The following is a 15,356-nucleotide window of genomic DNA, read 5'->3' as shown; positions in this document are numbered from 1 at the left end:
TACTACATAGGTCCTTCCATGTATAAACTTTATATTTTATATACTTAAAAAAATTATTTCTGCCCCAAATATTTCCAGAGCCTCGGTTCTTAACATTTAAAAGAAGATTTTCAAAACACGCGTCCATGTTAATTCTTTCATTGACTTTTGCTTGTAATCTTTGTATTTCTTAATGAGGACATAAACCAAAATTTAAACTAAAAAAAAAAAATCCCATATAATTAGCTATAATTATAAAAAGAAAATTGTATTAAGTGACTGTAAGACCATTTTAATAAACTGATTAAAAGCCTCCTGATAAGATAAAAATGTGGTAAAAGTTAGAAATTAAAACTAGTTCATTTAAAAAACCCAAAAAGCAAAATAAAATTTTGAAAATATAGGTTCAAATGTTTTTGATCTGTTTTCATAAAATGAGCCACTAATTCTAGTTGGGTTTAATAGGGCTCATTCACATTTGTCAAGTATGCATCACAGAATAGTTCAGAATTAACCGTTTTATTTAAAATACAGGCAACAAATACACTGTTTGAAAGGGGCAGACTGAGGTCTCACAGGACTTGTTTTAATGAAGAGATGTGTAGCTTAAACTGCCTGTATGTGTTCATTATTTTGTTAAGAGAATTTTTTTGTCTAGTGCTAAAGATGTAATATGAATTGTGCAAGTGTCTATTCTTTGGAAAAAGTCACATTAATTCACTTAACATCTTGAGATTTAGATAAAGAACAATAACTGAGGAGAAATCAGAAGTATCTTCTCACAGGTTGGGTAATCTCATCACCTTTTTTAATGGAAAATAACAAAAATAATCAGTTTATTATTTCTATGATTGTAGAAAAGACATAATGTCAATGGATTAAGTCATTAACAGATTCAGTATCATCAAGATTGCCCATGTGTCGGGACAAACCACAGAGATAAAGAGAGAAGGAAACAATCAAGGCAAAGAATTGGACTCATTTTAGTTTAGAATTTGACAGCACAATGATAAATTTAAGAAAATACATCATAATTACCAAGTTTAAACTGAGCCTAACAAACTGCTTCTATCCAAACTTGAGTATTGTAATCCTTGCTCACAAGGGCTACATTTGAAGAACTTTTTTTGAATTCCCACTATGAACGGCACTATCTTTTTTTCATATATACACAAAACACACATCCTATGAGAGAGAGAAAACAATAAAGAGCAGAGAGCGTTAGGATGACACTGAAAGGGCGAGTGACCAGTGATGCAGTCCCACGCGCCAGGCTCTCAGTAGTTACAAATGGGCCTTCCAGGGTTACTTGTGAATAGCTGAAACTTCAAACAAAGGTGCAATCTGTTGCTCATAGTCTTCAATGAAAAACTTTCACTAGCAGCAACACTTTCAAACCTCTTGCCTTGAGATTTTTACATTTAATATATTTTAACAGGTCTATGATAATCGAACTGGCTACATCAACTAGGGAGATGCCTTAGTAAAATACGCTTGCTTCTTCCTTGTCAGAGCCATACTTCCATCATCTCTAATCATGTCCAGAAGTTACCTTCCAAAAAAGAGTAACAATCAGTGGCACAGAACTCTTGCCACAATCAGGTATAAGCAGTTCTAATATCAGTTTCGTCGTGTATTTATACCTTCTGTGCACAGGCTTGAACATCAAGTCCTTGTCTCTTCGAAGTGGGATTATCTACAAACAAGAACAAGAAAAACAAAACTACTTCTTTCTAACCTCACTTTGTAAATTTCTTAGGAGGGTAGTTATTTTTTAAAAAAACAACAGAACTGTAAAAAAACCAAAAAATATGCTCACTGTAAAGCCTTGGAAAACCATGAGACTATAAAAACTCACTTGAATTTTTTGTTCATTTAAACCCTACAACTATCCTATGAGGCTACTAGCAGGAAACATCCTTACTTTACAGAATAAGAAACCTGAATCATTAAAAACAACAACAACAAAACAACTAAATGATCTTCCAAATCAAACAGTGTGAAGGTACAAAGGGATACAAGAATGAAAACAAATTCTACATGAGTAAAAGAATTACTGAAATTGTAAAACCATTATTATTCTTACTCCTAAACCCTCATTCTGATGAAGTTTGGGTGTCTGTAGGTTTTATGTTTCTGTGGTGTGAATCTGTGAAATGAAATGCTACCTCTTGGGGGGTCAGTGTCATCATGCTGACAAAACTGAGTATTTGCTGGTTCAAACTTCAAATCACAAGACATCAATCAACCAGCTTTAATTCTGACACCTGATGTATCTGCCTTGTATGAATAACATGATATTTAGATTTTTCTTTTCTCTAATTGCTTTATGTCTAAAAAAATCTATTGTAACATCAGTTAATTCACTTTATAAACAATCTAATCATATGTTATAAAGCAAAGGAGAAGAAATGTGAATACATCATCTTTTCTTACTTTTTATAAAACCTATTCTTTGGTTTCTCATAAAGCATATCTAAAATAAAGCAGTATAATTTAGACTACCTAAATGGGATATTATGACTTCCTTAGCCTCAAGTTGTTATAATTATCTTTCAATGTACTAACCAAGCAAATAACAGATCAACCTTAGTCACTTAGTTCCTCAGTGCTTTTCTGACATCATTGAAAATTTTCTGCACATTTATGGGAGAGGAGTAGAAAAATATGACTTGTTCCTCAGCAAATAAAACAGGGAAATCCTAGACCAGCACTTCTCTTTTTCTCCAAAGCTCCGGTGCACAGTCATATACCCCAGGTGTAGGTCCTTCTAGCTCTTCTATGTGGGACGCCGCCTCAGCATGGCTTGACGAGCAGTGTGGAGGTCATTCTAGTTCTTCTATGTGGGACGCCGCCTCAGCATGGCTTGACGAGCAGTGTGGAGGTCTGTGCCCAGGATCTGAACTGGCAAACCCTGGGCAGCCGAAGCGGAGCGCATGAAGCTGACCACTCGGCCACAGGGCCGGCCCCATAGACCAGCATTTCAGATCAGATTTACCCCTTAGCAACCAGTCCCTGGGTAGCTGGTGAAGAATTCTACTTCTACAGTGGTCATGTGGTATGTATGACCTGGTCCCTCCTTTTCAGCTAATTTCTGCTCATCTTTTAAGACTTAGCATAGTATCCACTACCTCCTCTAGAACAGATAAGATAGCAATTCTAGGTGCTTCCTAATATTCTTTGCAAATATCTCCATTACTGCACACACCACATCTCGGCATCTTTTTGCCCACTCCAATGGTACCAAAGTTTCTTAAAAGCAGGAACTATGTCTTACACATCTTAGTATGCCCAGTGCCAGAAGACAGTATGATGCAAAGCAATTGACTGACGAATAATGAAATCTACAACATCAAATGGAAACTCAAAGTTAAGTGGTAGTTGGGAAAGGTCTCAAGGAGTAAATAAATTCCCAGTAAGCAGAGTAGCAATGGAAATGGAAAAATGCAAATGGCTACAGGGTACTTGCTGGTAGGAGAGATGCATGGAGGCTTTACTAATCTGTCATGGAACAGAAGCCTTTTGTACGATATTAAATGTGGACTCGGGATTACAACAGTCCAACTGTCACAAAGGACTGACCAACCAGAACCTTGAAATAAATTTATAAAAGCAAAAATGGACATTTTATCCTAAGTCTAACTTACTAGGTTTTTATACGTTACATTAGAATGAGAAATGAAATATAATCAGGCAAAACTTATAGATGTTTTGTACTCTCGAAAGTAAAAGAATAAAAGATACAGTTTCAGGGGCCGGCCTGGTTGTGCAGCGGTTAAGTGTGCATGTTTCGCTTTGGTGGCCCAGGGTTCATGGGTTCGGATCCCAGGTGCGGAGGTGGTACTGCTTGGCAAGCTATGCTGTGGCAGGCGTCTCACATATAAAGTAGAGAAAGATGGGCACAGATGTTAGCTCAGGGCCAGTCTTCCTCAGCAAAAGGAGGAGAATTGGTCGCAGATGTTAGCTCATGGCTAATCTTCCTCAAAACAAAGAAAAAGATAAGGTTGTAAATTTTTGGTTTTTGGTATGTTGTTTTTAATGAACAAAGAAAAAAATATTTTACTTCAGGTCTGGTACAGAAGCTTAGCTGAGTCATTTTAACTGCAGCTAACACCACAGGAAAAATTTACCTGAGCTCACCTTTGGTTATTCCTGTTTCCCTCTAACTTGGCTAACTCCTCTAGCCACTTAGAAAACAAAACAAAACAAAAAAAGAAACAAGCACAGCAGCTCATCATTAATTACTCCACAAGAACAATGACCTAAAGCACGTCTTCATAAATATTAGCACATTCTACTTTCATATGATGAAATAAGCTAAAATTCTTTCATGCATGAATCACTTGTTGCAAGGAGTAGTAGACAATGGTGCCACATAACTTTTATGAAGTACTTTCTCTTTTTATCATGTGATGACAGCCAGTTCTTATCCATACACACCCAATCTTAACGTCTTTCGCTTTCAACTTAAGTTGGGTGCAGGTGTTTCAAAATGCTTCATGTTTGACAATACCACAGGTGTACTGAGCCGACAATAAACAGTTCTTTACTGAAACAGTGACTTGATGTTTTGGATACTCACCAGAGATCCTGAAATGACAGTTATTTTCCAGTATGAGGTGACAAAAGGAAGAGGCAAATACAAGTTTTTCCAGATGAGATACTAGTGTTAGAAATGTGGCCTCCTCCTGGTGTGGAAGGTACCATCAAAAGTATAGGTGCTATTTATATCATTTCAATGAAGGGTGTGTGGTATGTGTGTGTTCTCCGATCAATATAAGCACGTGACCGTTTGGGTAGGAAGCAGTCTGGCACACAAAGATAACCACGTACAGTATCTGAAATCACCTAAGAGGCAGGTTTGTGGATCAGAGTTGTGAGTGGCTGGCCACCTCACAGCCCTCGCTTCAAAAAAATGCAAGGGAAATGACAGTGTGTCTTCTTCAGGAATAGATGTGCAGGTAGATACAGCACACCAAAATTTAGGAGAGAATAAAGAGTCTTCAAAACAATAAAAATAAAATAAAAGCAATAAAAAATAAAAACAATAAAAAGCCACACAAATTTGCATGCCACTCTTGTGCAGGCCCATGTTAATCTTCTATGTACTGTTGTGATCCGGGTGTAGGAATGGCAAGAGAGCATGCAGGTGCGCTCCGACAGAGTGTATCAGCTCAAAGCACATGACTGCTTTCCATTTACACGCCTGAACGTCATAGCTACCCTTTTAATAAATTCAACGAGAAGAGTGACCGGAATTATATAATCCAGTAAATCTAAAATAACAAAAGTAGAAGTCCGGGCTAAGATAATATCACAAAATACTATAAAGGCAAGATTAGGTACTAAAACACAAACCACAGAATAAAGAGTTAGGAAAAAGAAAACATTTCAGAATGTTATTTTAAACTAAACAAAGAAGTTCAAAGGTTGCAAAAGTGAAAATGAAAACAAATGGTAGCATAGTAAAGTGGAAAAAACAATGGACCAGCAGATGCAGACTGGAGTTCTAAACCCAGTTTCTGCAATTAAGTAGCTAAGAGACTTTTGACAAATCTAAAAAATTGAGACTGAACTAAATTAACTCTACGGTTCTACAGTTATATGATTCTTTAAAGATGTCAAACACAAAATTAACACCCAACCAATTGCTTCCCGCTCTCCTCTAGTAAGTTTTCTCTTTTCATTCTGTGTTTTTGTTGACAGTTATGCTGCTGATTGGCGGATAGATCAATACGGTAGAGCAGTTTTCTTGAAAGGTTTTGAGTTCCATTGTGATGTTCTCTTTCAATAGTCAAAGATCTTATAAAGAAGTAAATTTTAAATGACATAATGTTTTTGAAAGTAGATGGTCAAAAAATATCTATGAGGGTCCAGCTCCAGGGCCTAATGGTTAAATTTGGCACACTCCGCTTCGGTGGCCTGGGTTCACGGGTTTGGATCCTGGGCACACACCTACACGACTTGTCAGCCCTGCTGTGGTGGTGACCCATGTATAAAATAGAGGAAGACTGGTACAGATGTTAGATCAGAGATAATCTTCCTCAAGAAAAAAAGAGGGAGATTGGCAACAGATGTTAGCTCAGGAATAACAGTCCTCAGCAAAACACAAAAACAAACACCAGGGGCTGGCCCAGTGGCACAGCAGTCAAGTTCACATGCTCTGCTTTGTCAGCCCAGGGTTTGCGGGGTCAGATCCCAGGTGTGGATCTCCACACTGCTCAGCAAGCCATACTGTGGCAGTGTCCCACATACGAAAAAATAAATAAATAACTTAAGGAAGATTGGCACAGATATTAGCTCACTGACAATCTTCCTCAAGCAAAAGGAAGAAGATTGGCAACAGATGTTAGCTCAGGGCTAATCTTCCTTACCAGAAAAAAAAAAAAAAAACCAAACACCAAAAACATATCTAAGAAAAGAACAGAGAGGTAGCAATTTGAATATTAAGCTTTAGTTTAAATTTCAATGACCCAATTGATAAAAGCAGTTTTTCAAAGTTCTTTAAGATACTACAAAGTACTCAAAAAGGGATAAAAATACAGTACAGAGAAATGAATAACTGAAAGCCAGTGCTCACAGTGGGGTAGGTACAAGGCTTGTGGGTCCCATTTCTGTTAGCAATAAAAATGATTAATCTCTTAGTTACACTTCAAATGGAAAAACTAGTCTATATTCCCAAATCCTTAAGAATGTAGCAAAATAGACGTTAAATAGATTAAACAAACACTTACAGCATGGAGAAAATGAACTGAACAGTAAGATTATTCAGGAATCAATAAAAGTTGCTGGGAATTTCCCACTCAAAATATCTGTAACTTGAATTCAAAAATAAAAAGTTGACCTAACTATCTGTGTAAGGACAGACAGGAAAACGGCAACACTGGGTGTTTCTGGAAAGGAGAGCTGGATTAGGGTTTGGTGGATAGAAGCTGAGTGAGAGACTTTTCACTAAATTCCTTTATATACTTTTTGATTTTGGAACAATATAAAACAAAAAAAGATTTTATTTAACTGAACACAACACATTAAAAAACCTTGATAAACAGGACATCATCAAAATTAAATACTTTCACTCTGCAAAAGAAAACGAAAAGACAAGTCACAGGCTAGAAGAAAATAACTGCAAATCCTATGTCTGATAAAGGACTTGTATCCAGAATATATAAACAACTCTCATAATTAGTAATAAAAAGACAGTCTGAAAAAAAGAAAGAAAAGGATTTTAATAGATATATCATCAAATATATCCAGAAACAATAAGCACATGAAAACACACTCAACATCATTAGACATTAGCAAAATAAGAATTAAAACCACCATGAGATACCACTACACAACCACCAGGATGGCTATAGTTAAGACAAAAAACATATGCTTGTGAGGATGTTAAGAAACTAGAACCCACATATATCGCTCACAGGACTGTAAAACGGCACAGCCAGTTTGTAAAAGTTTAGCAGTTTCTTAAAAATATTAAATACAAACTTATCATATGGCCCAGCCATTCCACTCCTAGGAATCTATCCAAGAAAAATGAAAACATATGCCCACACAAAGGCTTGCAAATATTATAGCAGCATTATTCATAAAGGTGAAAAGCTAGAAACAATCCAAGTGCCCATCAATTGGTGGATGAATAAACAAAATGTGATCTATACACCCAATGGAATACTATATAGCAACAAAAAGGAACAAACTGCTGATACATGCTACAACATGGATGAAACCCAAAAATATGCAGGGTGAAAAACCATTTGCAATTTTTTTTATTCCATTTATGTGAAATACCCAAAAGAGGCAAATTACAGAGACACCAAGCAGACCAGTAGTTGTCTACACTTGGCAGTGGGAGCAGAAACTGGCTGCAAGCAAGCACAAGGGAACTTTTGAGGTGACTGAAATGTTCTAAAACTAGACCATGGTGATGGCTGCAGAACTCTACAAATTATTAAAAATAAAAACCACCGAGTTGCCAAATAAATTATTTAACTGAAACTCTTACTAAAAGCTAAAATTACACAGCAACAAAGATAAATTAAGATTCTACAATAGTATTATAATCAACAATGCTAATTATGCCACAATTTAATGATCATAAATAGTATTTTAAGTAGAGACACAAAGAAAGAGTTCAGTAATCGGAAGATTGAGTGAACATTTACCCTAGCACTAGAGACACAAGGACGTGTAAGACACTATCAAAAATCTTGACTATAGTCTAGTAGAGTACAGGGACGACAAAGGACTCAGTAAGACCTCATAAAATATGCTGATAACCTCTTAAATCAATGAAACCTGTTCAAGCTCAGTAATTTTGGGCAGTGGTCAATGATCTTTGGCATCAATCCCTTCTGCTGGTTCTGACGGTATTTTGGATACCCCTCTTCACCCCTCCTATTGAGCCTGTGTGCATAGAGAAAAGCTAGATCACACAGCAATGCCAAGAAAGGCAAGCATATTTGATTAAAGAAAATAGTCATATTCGCAGATCAACTGACATATGTTTTCAGCTCCATATTCTTTGTTTAGTCATTTAGGCTGACATATCAACATTCCCCCCAATCCCACTCTGTTTCTATTACTATTTATTAGGCAAACCATTTCTTTAGATACTGCATGCTTCTTGAACTGTGAGATATAGTTTCAAGTCATGTAAATAATACTGCAATCACCCCATTTAGAATATGTTAATAAGAAACAGAATATTATCTATTAAAGTATTAATTTTAAAGATTTTATTTTTTTTCTCCCCAAAGCCCCCTGGTACATAGCCATATACTCTAGTTGTAGGTCCTTCTAGCTGTGCTGTGTGGGACGCCGCCTCAGCATGGCTTGATGAGCGGTGCCATGTCTGCGCCCAGGATTTGAACTTGGAAAACCCTGGGCCGCCGAAGCAGAGCATGCAAACTTAACCACTCGGCCACAGGGCCAGCCCCTAAAGTACTAATTTTATATTTATTAACGACTTACTTCTTTCCATAAAGGATTTAAAAAAGTAGCAAGTTTTGAATTTTTTTTCTATACAATCACGTGTCACTTAATGACAGGGATACATTCAGAGAAATGTGCTGATAGGCAGTTTTGTCCTTGTGCGAACATCATTGTGTGTACTTACACAAACCTAGATGGCATAGCCTACTATGCACCTAGGCTCTATGGTACTAACTTTACGGGACCACTGTTGCATATGCGGTCTGTCATTGACTGAAACATTGTTTGTTATGTGGCACATGACTGCATAATAAATACCATATATTAACAAATACAGTAATATGCCACTGATATTTCCCCCAGAGGTTAGTAATCAATTAATAGGATTAGGATTATAAGTCTTTCAATAATAGAGTGATGATCAAATGATGGTACATGGATATGAAGGAACTCAGTGCTATTTAAAAAAAATAGCTGTAAAAGAATTTTTTTTTTTTTATGCCAAGGAAGATTCGCCCTTAGCTAACATCCACTGCCAATTTTCCTCTTTTTGTATGTGAGGATGCCACAACAGCATGGCCACTAACAAACAAGTGATGTAGGTCCATGCCTGGGAACTGAACCCAGGCTACTGAAGTAGAGTGCACCAAATTTAACCGCTAGGTCCTTGGGGCTGGCCCTTAAAGAATTTTTAATGATTAAAAATATGCTCACATTATGTTAGGTAAAAAAAGCAGCAGGACATATGATTTTATAAATACACACACACCCCTCTCAAATATTCAAGTGTACATATGCGTGTGCATGTGTCAACAGTGGTCTCTACGAGTTATGGGACTGCGGCGTATATTTTTCTTACTGTTTCTGCATTTTCTTAGTGTTCCTCATGTTTCAATTAAGAAAACAGAACTCAGCAATTTTTATATTTTTCCTTTGCCTACTGGAAAACAATTTTAAACTAAGCTACAAAATGAGGACTATGAAACAGGACAAGTTCTTGACTGGACCTGTGACATGTCAAAGCCTAAGAGAAAAATGCTGAGTAAAACATCAGAAAGTAGTAGAGAACTGAAATAATATACATATCCACTATTCAATATTTTATACTTAAAATAGCAACGAAAGGTAAGAATTTTTTTTTTTTTACCATCTCTTGTTCCTTTAGAATGAAGAAATACAATGCAAGATTTAAAATATTTACCAGAACTGAACTCACAAATGAAAGACTCAGGGTACCAGAGATGTGATGAGAGGGTAATTTAAAAATGGTATATTTTATTTTGCCAAAGAGAATCCATTCCTTATTTTGTTAGTGTCAACAATTTCCAAAATAATAAATTAAATATAAGGTGCTTCTGTTTTAAAAGATTTTTCCCTACAAAATAATGAAAATATTTCCTGAAGTAATCAGTAAATATTATTTTTAAGTCCAGAATGCTTATGTTATCTCAGGAACAAAGAGAAATGAAAGAAATGTGTTAATGTTGCAGATTATATTACCTTCAGGAGCAAGTGCAGAAGGACAAACTTCTTTGAGGAGATCGCCCAGCGTATGCAGTTGTCCATCTGCAGCCACAGGTCGAAAAAGCTTCTGAATGAAAGGGCGTTCGGTTGTTGTCTATTTGAAAAGTGAAAAAAGAATTCAAACAATTAGGTCTTCAGGGCTGAGAATTGAAAATTAATAGATCAGAAATTTAAAGCTGGCATTAGATGCCTTCTAATATAGTGTAATCAGAAGCAAACATCATCACAAATATCATATTATTGCCAAAAACACTGAACATAAACTCAAGTAAATCTAATCAAGAGGAAACAATCAGATTCGGAATGCGTGCCATTCTAAAGACAACTGGCCTGGACTCTTCAAAAAAGTCAAAGACATTAAAAAACAACACAAAAAGATTAAAAAAGATTGGCAAGATATAACAACTAAATACAAAAGAATAAACCTTGACTGAATACTGTATTGGAGAAGGAAATTACAAAACGAATCAGCTATAAAAGACATTTTTGGAATAACTGGGGAAACATGGAATGAATAACAGATAACGTTACTGAATTAATGTCAAATTTCTTAGGTGTGATAATAGTTACAAGGACAATATTCTTATTTTTAAGAAATTCAGGCTCAAGTAGAGATAAGCTACCAAGATGTCTGAAACTGATCTTCCAACAGTTGAGAGAGAGAAAGGAGAGTAAATGTGGAAAAATGTCCATTACTGGAGAATCTAGGTGAAGGGTCTTAGTTGTTTTATTATTTTAACTTTTCTATGTTCGAAAATTTTCAAAATAGTAGATACAGCATTTCCTCTGACAATTGTTATTAGCACTATGTCATAATTTACTGCTAATAATTTCAGTGTTTTACCCACTTTTAAAATTAAGTTTCACTTTCCTAAACTACCTGTATAGGAGCACGACAGCGATGATGGCAGCCTCAGCAGTGCAGAGTTAGGAGGCTCTGGCATCAGCCAGTCTATGAACAGCACTACAGTTCATAAGCTCTCTGATCTCGCACCCAGTTTCTTTGGAAATTTGGGAATTTCCATATTTCTTAAGTTTGTGGTGAGAATAACGGAAGAACTGCACTAAGCACAGAGTAAATAAACAAATAAATGTGAAAGAGAATAAAAACGCTCTTCAACTGTTATTTCATTTTAAGACGTTAAGTTTTTATTTTAAGCTTCCAAGAGTCAAAAATCATAAAAACTTAGAAGAACAGAATAATGTCTCATATTTCATAAGAAAATGATTTCAAATACCCGGCCATTAAAGACAAGTTTGTCTCTTTTTTAATACCTCAACTTCTTTGATATAACTGTCACCGATTTGGTAAAAAATAATCTAGTTTTAAGTGTGGACATAAACTAAAATGTAAGAAAACACTGACATGGTGTAAAAGCATGTGAGCTACCTTTCCTCCTTACACTGTATACTCAGTGGATACCTATTAGAAGTTAAAAATGGTACTCCAATAATACAGTTGTCTGTGGCCAAGTATGGAAAAAAAAACCTGTAGAAACTAAAATCTTTTTTTGTTTTGTTTTTTTTTTTTGGGGGGGGGGGGTGAGGAAGATTGGCCCTGAGCTAACATTCCTATATTTTGTATGTGGGTCACTGCCACAGCATGGTTTGATGAGTGATGTAGGCCCATGCCTAGGATCCAAACTCACGAACCTCAGGCTGCCGAAGCAGAGCACACTGAACTTAACCTCTATGCCACCTGGCTGGCCCCCTAAAATCTTGATAATTCATATGCACAGAAGATAATGTAATGCATTTCGCTAACTGAACTCTTTAGGGATTATTTTATTAAAGTATGATTGATAGCCTTCAATTTAGGAAGCTCATACTTTTCACACAAGACGAAACTGAGAATGGTATCATGCACAACCAAGGATTAACTATGTGAAGATAAGAAGAGTTAGGAGAGTTCGGAGAGGAAAGAAATGAATAGGGGACTGTAGTAATAATTTAAAACAGCCACCACCCACTTAGGGCTTTCTATCTTCCAGACAATGAGGAAGCTGTTAAGACTTTTTAGCAAAGGAAGTGACGTGATGAAAGAGGCTTTTTCTGAAGGCTAATGGAAAGCAGCACTGTGTGCGATGACTTGGCTGAGAGGTAACATCAGGCTGACCAGCAAGGTAACTATTAGGTTGACCAGTGAAAGGCTGTCTGAATAATGCCAGCCTATGTGATGACAACTGGGTCTGGGTAAGCACAAAAAGAGTCAGGACTGTAGCCCCAATTAAAAAAAAAAAACTTAAAATGTATCAGTCATAGTCTATTCTGAAAATACCAAGGTTTACAGCAAAGTCAAAGAAATCTTAAGATTCATTCACCTCCTACTTAGTGACAGAATTGTGAGGTGGCTGAGGTATAGGAATATAATATATAATACAATAACCTGAAAACAATACGCTAAACAGGAAAGGCCAAGTAGTCTTAGCTACATATTAAAAAACAGATATTCTCTACCCCCATTCCTAGAAGAATGGCCTAGAATTTCTCTGTACCTCTCTTTTTTCCACTCTCCCAAATCTGAGGAGTTATAACAAAGATATAACTTCAAAAACTTTTGTAATGATGTTATTTGCTTGGGGGGAAGGAGGAAGCCTCAGTATTATTAACATGTTCTAGGTAAATCCTTTAGAATGGTAACCAAGAAAACTCTCCTCAAAGTAAAGTGCTGTTTCTCATACAACAAAAACCTTATTTTAAAAGATGAAGACCCAATACATCTCAATCAAAAATCTAACAAACATTTTGTTTAATATTTATTACAATGCCCTTAAAAACTTATATTCTTATTTTTTTTTTTTTTTGAGGAGGATTAGCCCTAACATCCGCTGCCAATTCTCCTCTTTTTGCTGAGGAAGACTGGCCCTGAGCTAACATCCATGTCCATCTTCCTCTACTTTATATGTGGGATGCCTATCACAGCGTGGATTGCCAAGCAGTGCAATGTCCACACCTGGGATCCGAACCGGCGAACCTCGGGCCGCCAAAGCAGAAGGTTCGCACTTAATGGCTGTGCCACCAGGCCGGCCCCAAATATTCTTATTCTTAAAAATTTAGTATTCTAGAAAAGAGCAATTAAGTGTCTGAGTAAGTCACACCAAAGATTATGGAAAATACTCAATTTTGGGGGTTATCTACCCTTAAAACAAAAGTCCTCCACAGATAGCTCACGCATTCAAATACTCTACAGAAGTTCTGAAGGGCAATGAGAATGGATGATAGGTTCATGCAAATTTCGTGCAGATCTCATTAAGTCTAAGTTGGAGTTAAGCAAAGACTAAATTATGCAAGAAAGTACTAAACCGCTATCTTTCTTTTGAATATAGCGAGAATTTTAAAAATACGAAAAGCTCCGGGAACATGAATTCTGTGAACTTTGATTTAGTATACGTGAAACCAGACTATGCTAACAATATTCACAGTAATCTGAATCTTAGTCTGACAGACAAGAAAGCCACTAGAAAAGCAATACAGCACAATACTTACTTAGTCATTATTTGTAAATATGTAAACCATTTCAGGGACTTCCAAGAAACAGCGTTACTCTCTCATGAGAAATAATATGACTTGGTAAAGTCATCTTTGAAACTGCCTTTGTTACATTTTAAAATACATATGTTAGTCATCTCTTCACTATACCAAATAGAATACAAAGTTGGGGTGCTACTGGCTGGCTGCTCCCCACCCCTCCTCTACTCATGCACCCTCACCAACGGACAATAACTCTGTCCTCTACGGAAGAGCTATATTGCTCATTTACCTCAGAGATACTTTGAACAGAAGCAGAGGAACCAAATTTGTAAAAATTTTAAGTTAAATTTATAAAATTTTAGGGAATATATTTTCTTAAACTGACAGTTCAAGAGTGACACAAATTCTTAAAAGACGATGTTACAACAATAGTGTAAACTGGAGGATGATCATGATTTTATTAAGTTTACATCTAAGAAACAAAATACAGAGAAAAGGTCTATTTCCAATACAGCCAAACAGGCTAACCAAATAGGTTAGCGCTCAAGCTAAACAAGAAATGCTGACTTACTGCAGCAGTTTGAAAATCAGACAACATACGGACTTGAAGGGTAACAGGCAGAACCGCATCACTAAGATCAGGTTTGATTCTTGAGAGTTACACAAGGTACACAATGCAACAAAAGACGCAGTGCAGCTGTTAACAGTGTAGGCTTCAGAGCCAAAAAGAACGGGCTTTAAGTCCAGGTTCGCTCATTCATTATAGGACCATGTGCAGAATTACTGAACTTTCCTGGACTTCAGTCTCCTCAACTGTAAAACAGGAACAACTATCTATGTATGTGCACACACGCACAAGTGTAAATGGAGATAAGATCTACATCGCAGAGCTTCTCAGATGATAAAATACATGCACAGAGCAATTACGGTACACACGATCACTCACACACACCCTAAACCACACTAACACCATCAGCAACAATTTCAGAACAATGTAATGGATATTTTAACTGAATACTATCCCAATTTAGCAGACTCAAGTTTTATATCCTTTTAGTTTCAATCTATTTTCTCTAAGTCCACTTGTCTGGATGCTAAAAGGTCCAAAAGCATGAAATTCAACGTTATGTTCTAACATTTATTTATACAGCAAGGGGAAAAAAAGGCAAAGTCATTTTAGGACTAAATTCAATATTAGTCTAGAATTTAACACCTAAAGCAAGATCCATAAAAGGAAATACTCATAAATTGGACCTCATCAAAATAAAAAATGTATGCCTCTGCAAGAGATCCTATGAAGAAGATGAAAAGACAAGCCACAGACTAGGTGAGAATATCTGTAAATCACATATCCAACAAAAGTCTTGTACCTAGAATACATAAAGAACTCTAAAAATTTAAGAGTCAAAAAAAAAGCAAAGAATTCAATTAGAAAATGGATAAAAGAC

General features: G+C 36.3%; 1 protein-coding gene across 6 annotated transcripts in view; it reads right to left on the bottom strand.

Annotated features, from left to right (window-relative positions):
* Window positions 1–15,356, bottom strand: part of ATG5 (autophagy related 5) — a 121,146-nt gene that overhangs the window by 7,606 nt on the left and 98,184 nt on the right. For 4 of the 6 annotated variants that reach the window (XM_046676999.1, XM_046677000.1, XM_046677001.1 and 1 more), the window contains one exon: window positions 10,414–10,531. In XM_046676999.1, coding sequence (XP_046532955.1) covers window positions 10,414–10,531 — 118 coding nt within the window. Of the gene's footprint in view, window positions 1–135; window positions 1,532–1,622; window positions 1,676–10,413; window positions 10,532–15,356 lie in introns of those variants that run through there. The other 2 variants (XM_046677003.1, XM_046677002.1) reach the window with 2 other exon arrangements.

Source organism: Equus quagga, chromosome 11 (genome assembly GCF_021613505.1).
Source record: "Equus quagga isolate Etosha38 chromosome 11, UCLA_HA_Equagga_1.0, whole genome shotgun sequence".
NCBI classification, from domain to species: domain Eukaryota; kingdom Metazoa; phylum Chordata; class Mammalia; order Perissodactyla; family Equidae; genus Equus; species Equus quagga.
This window is presented reverse-complemented; position numbering and strand designations above follow the sequence as displayed.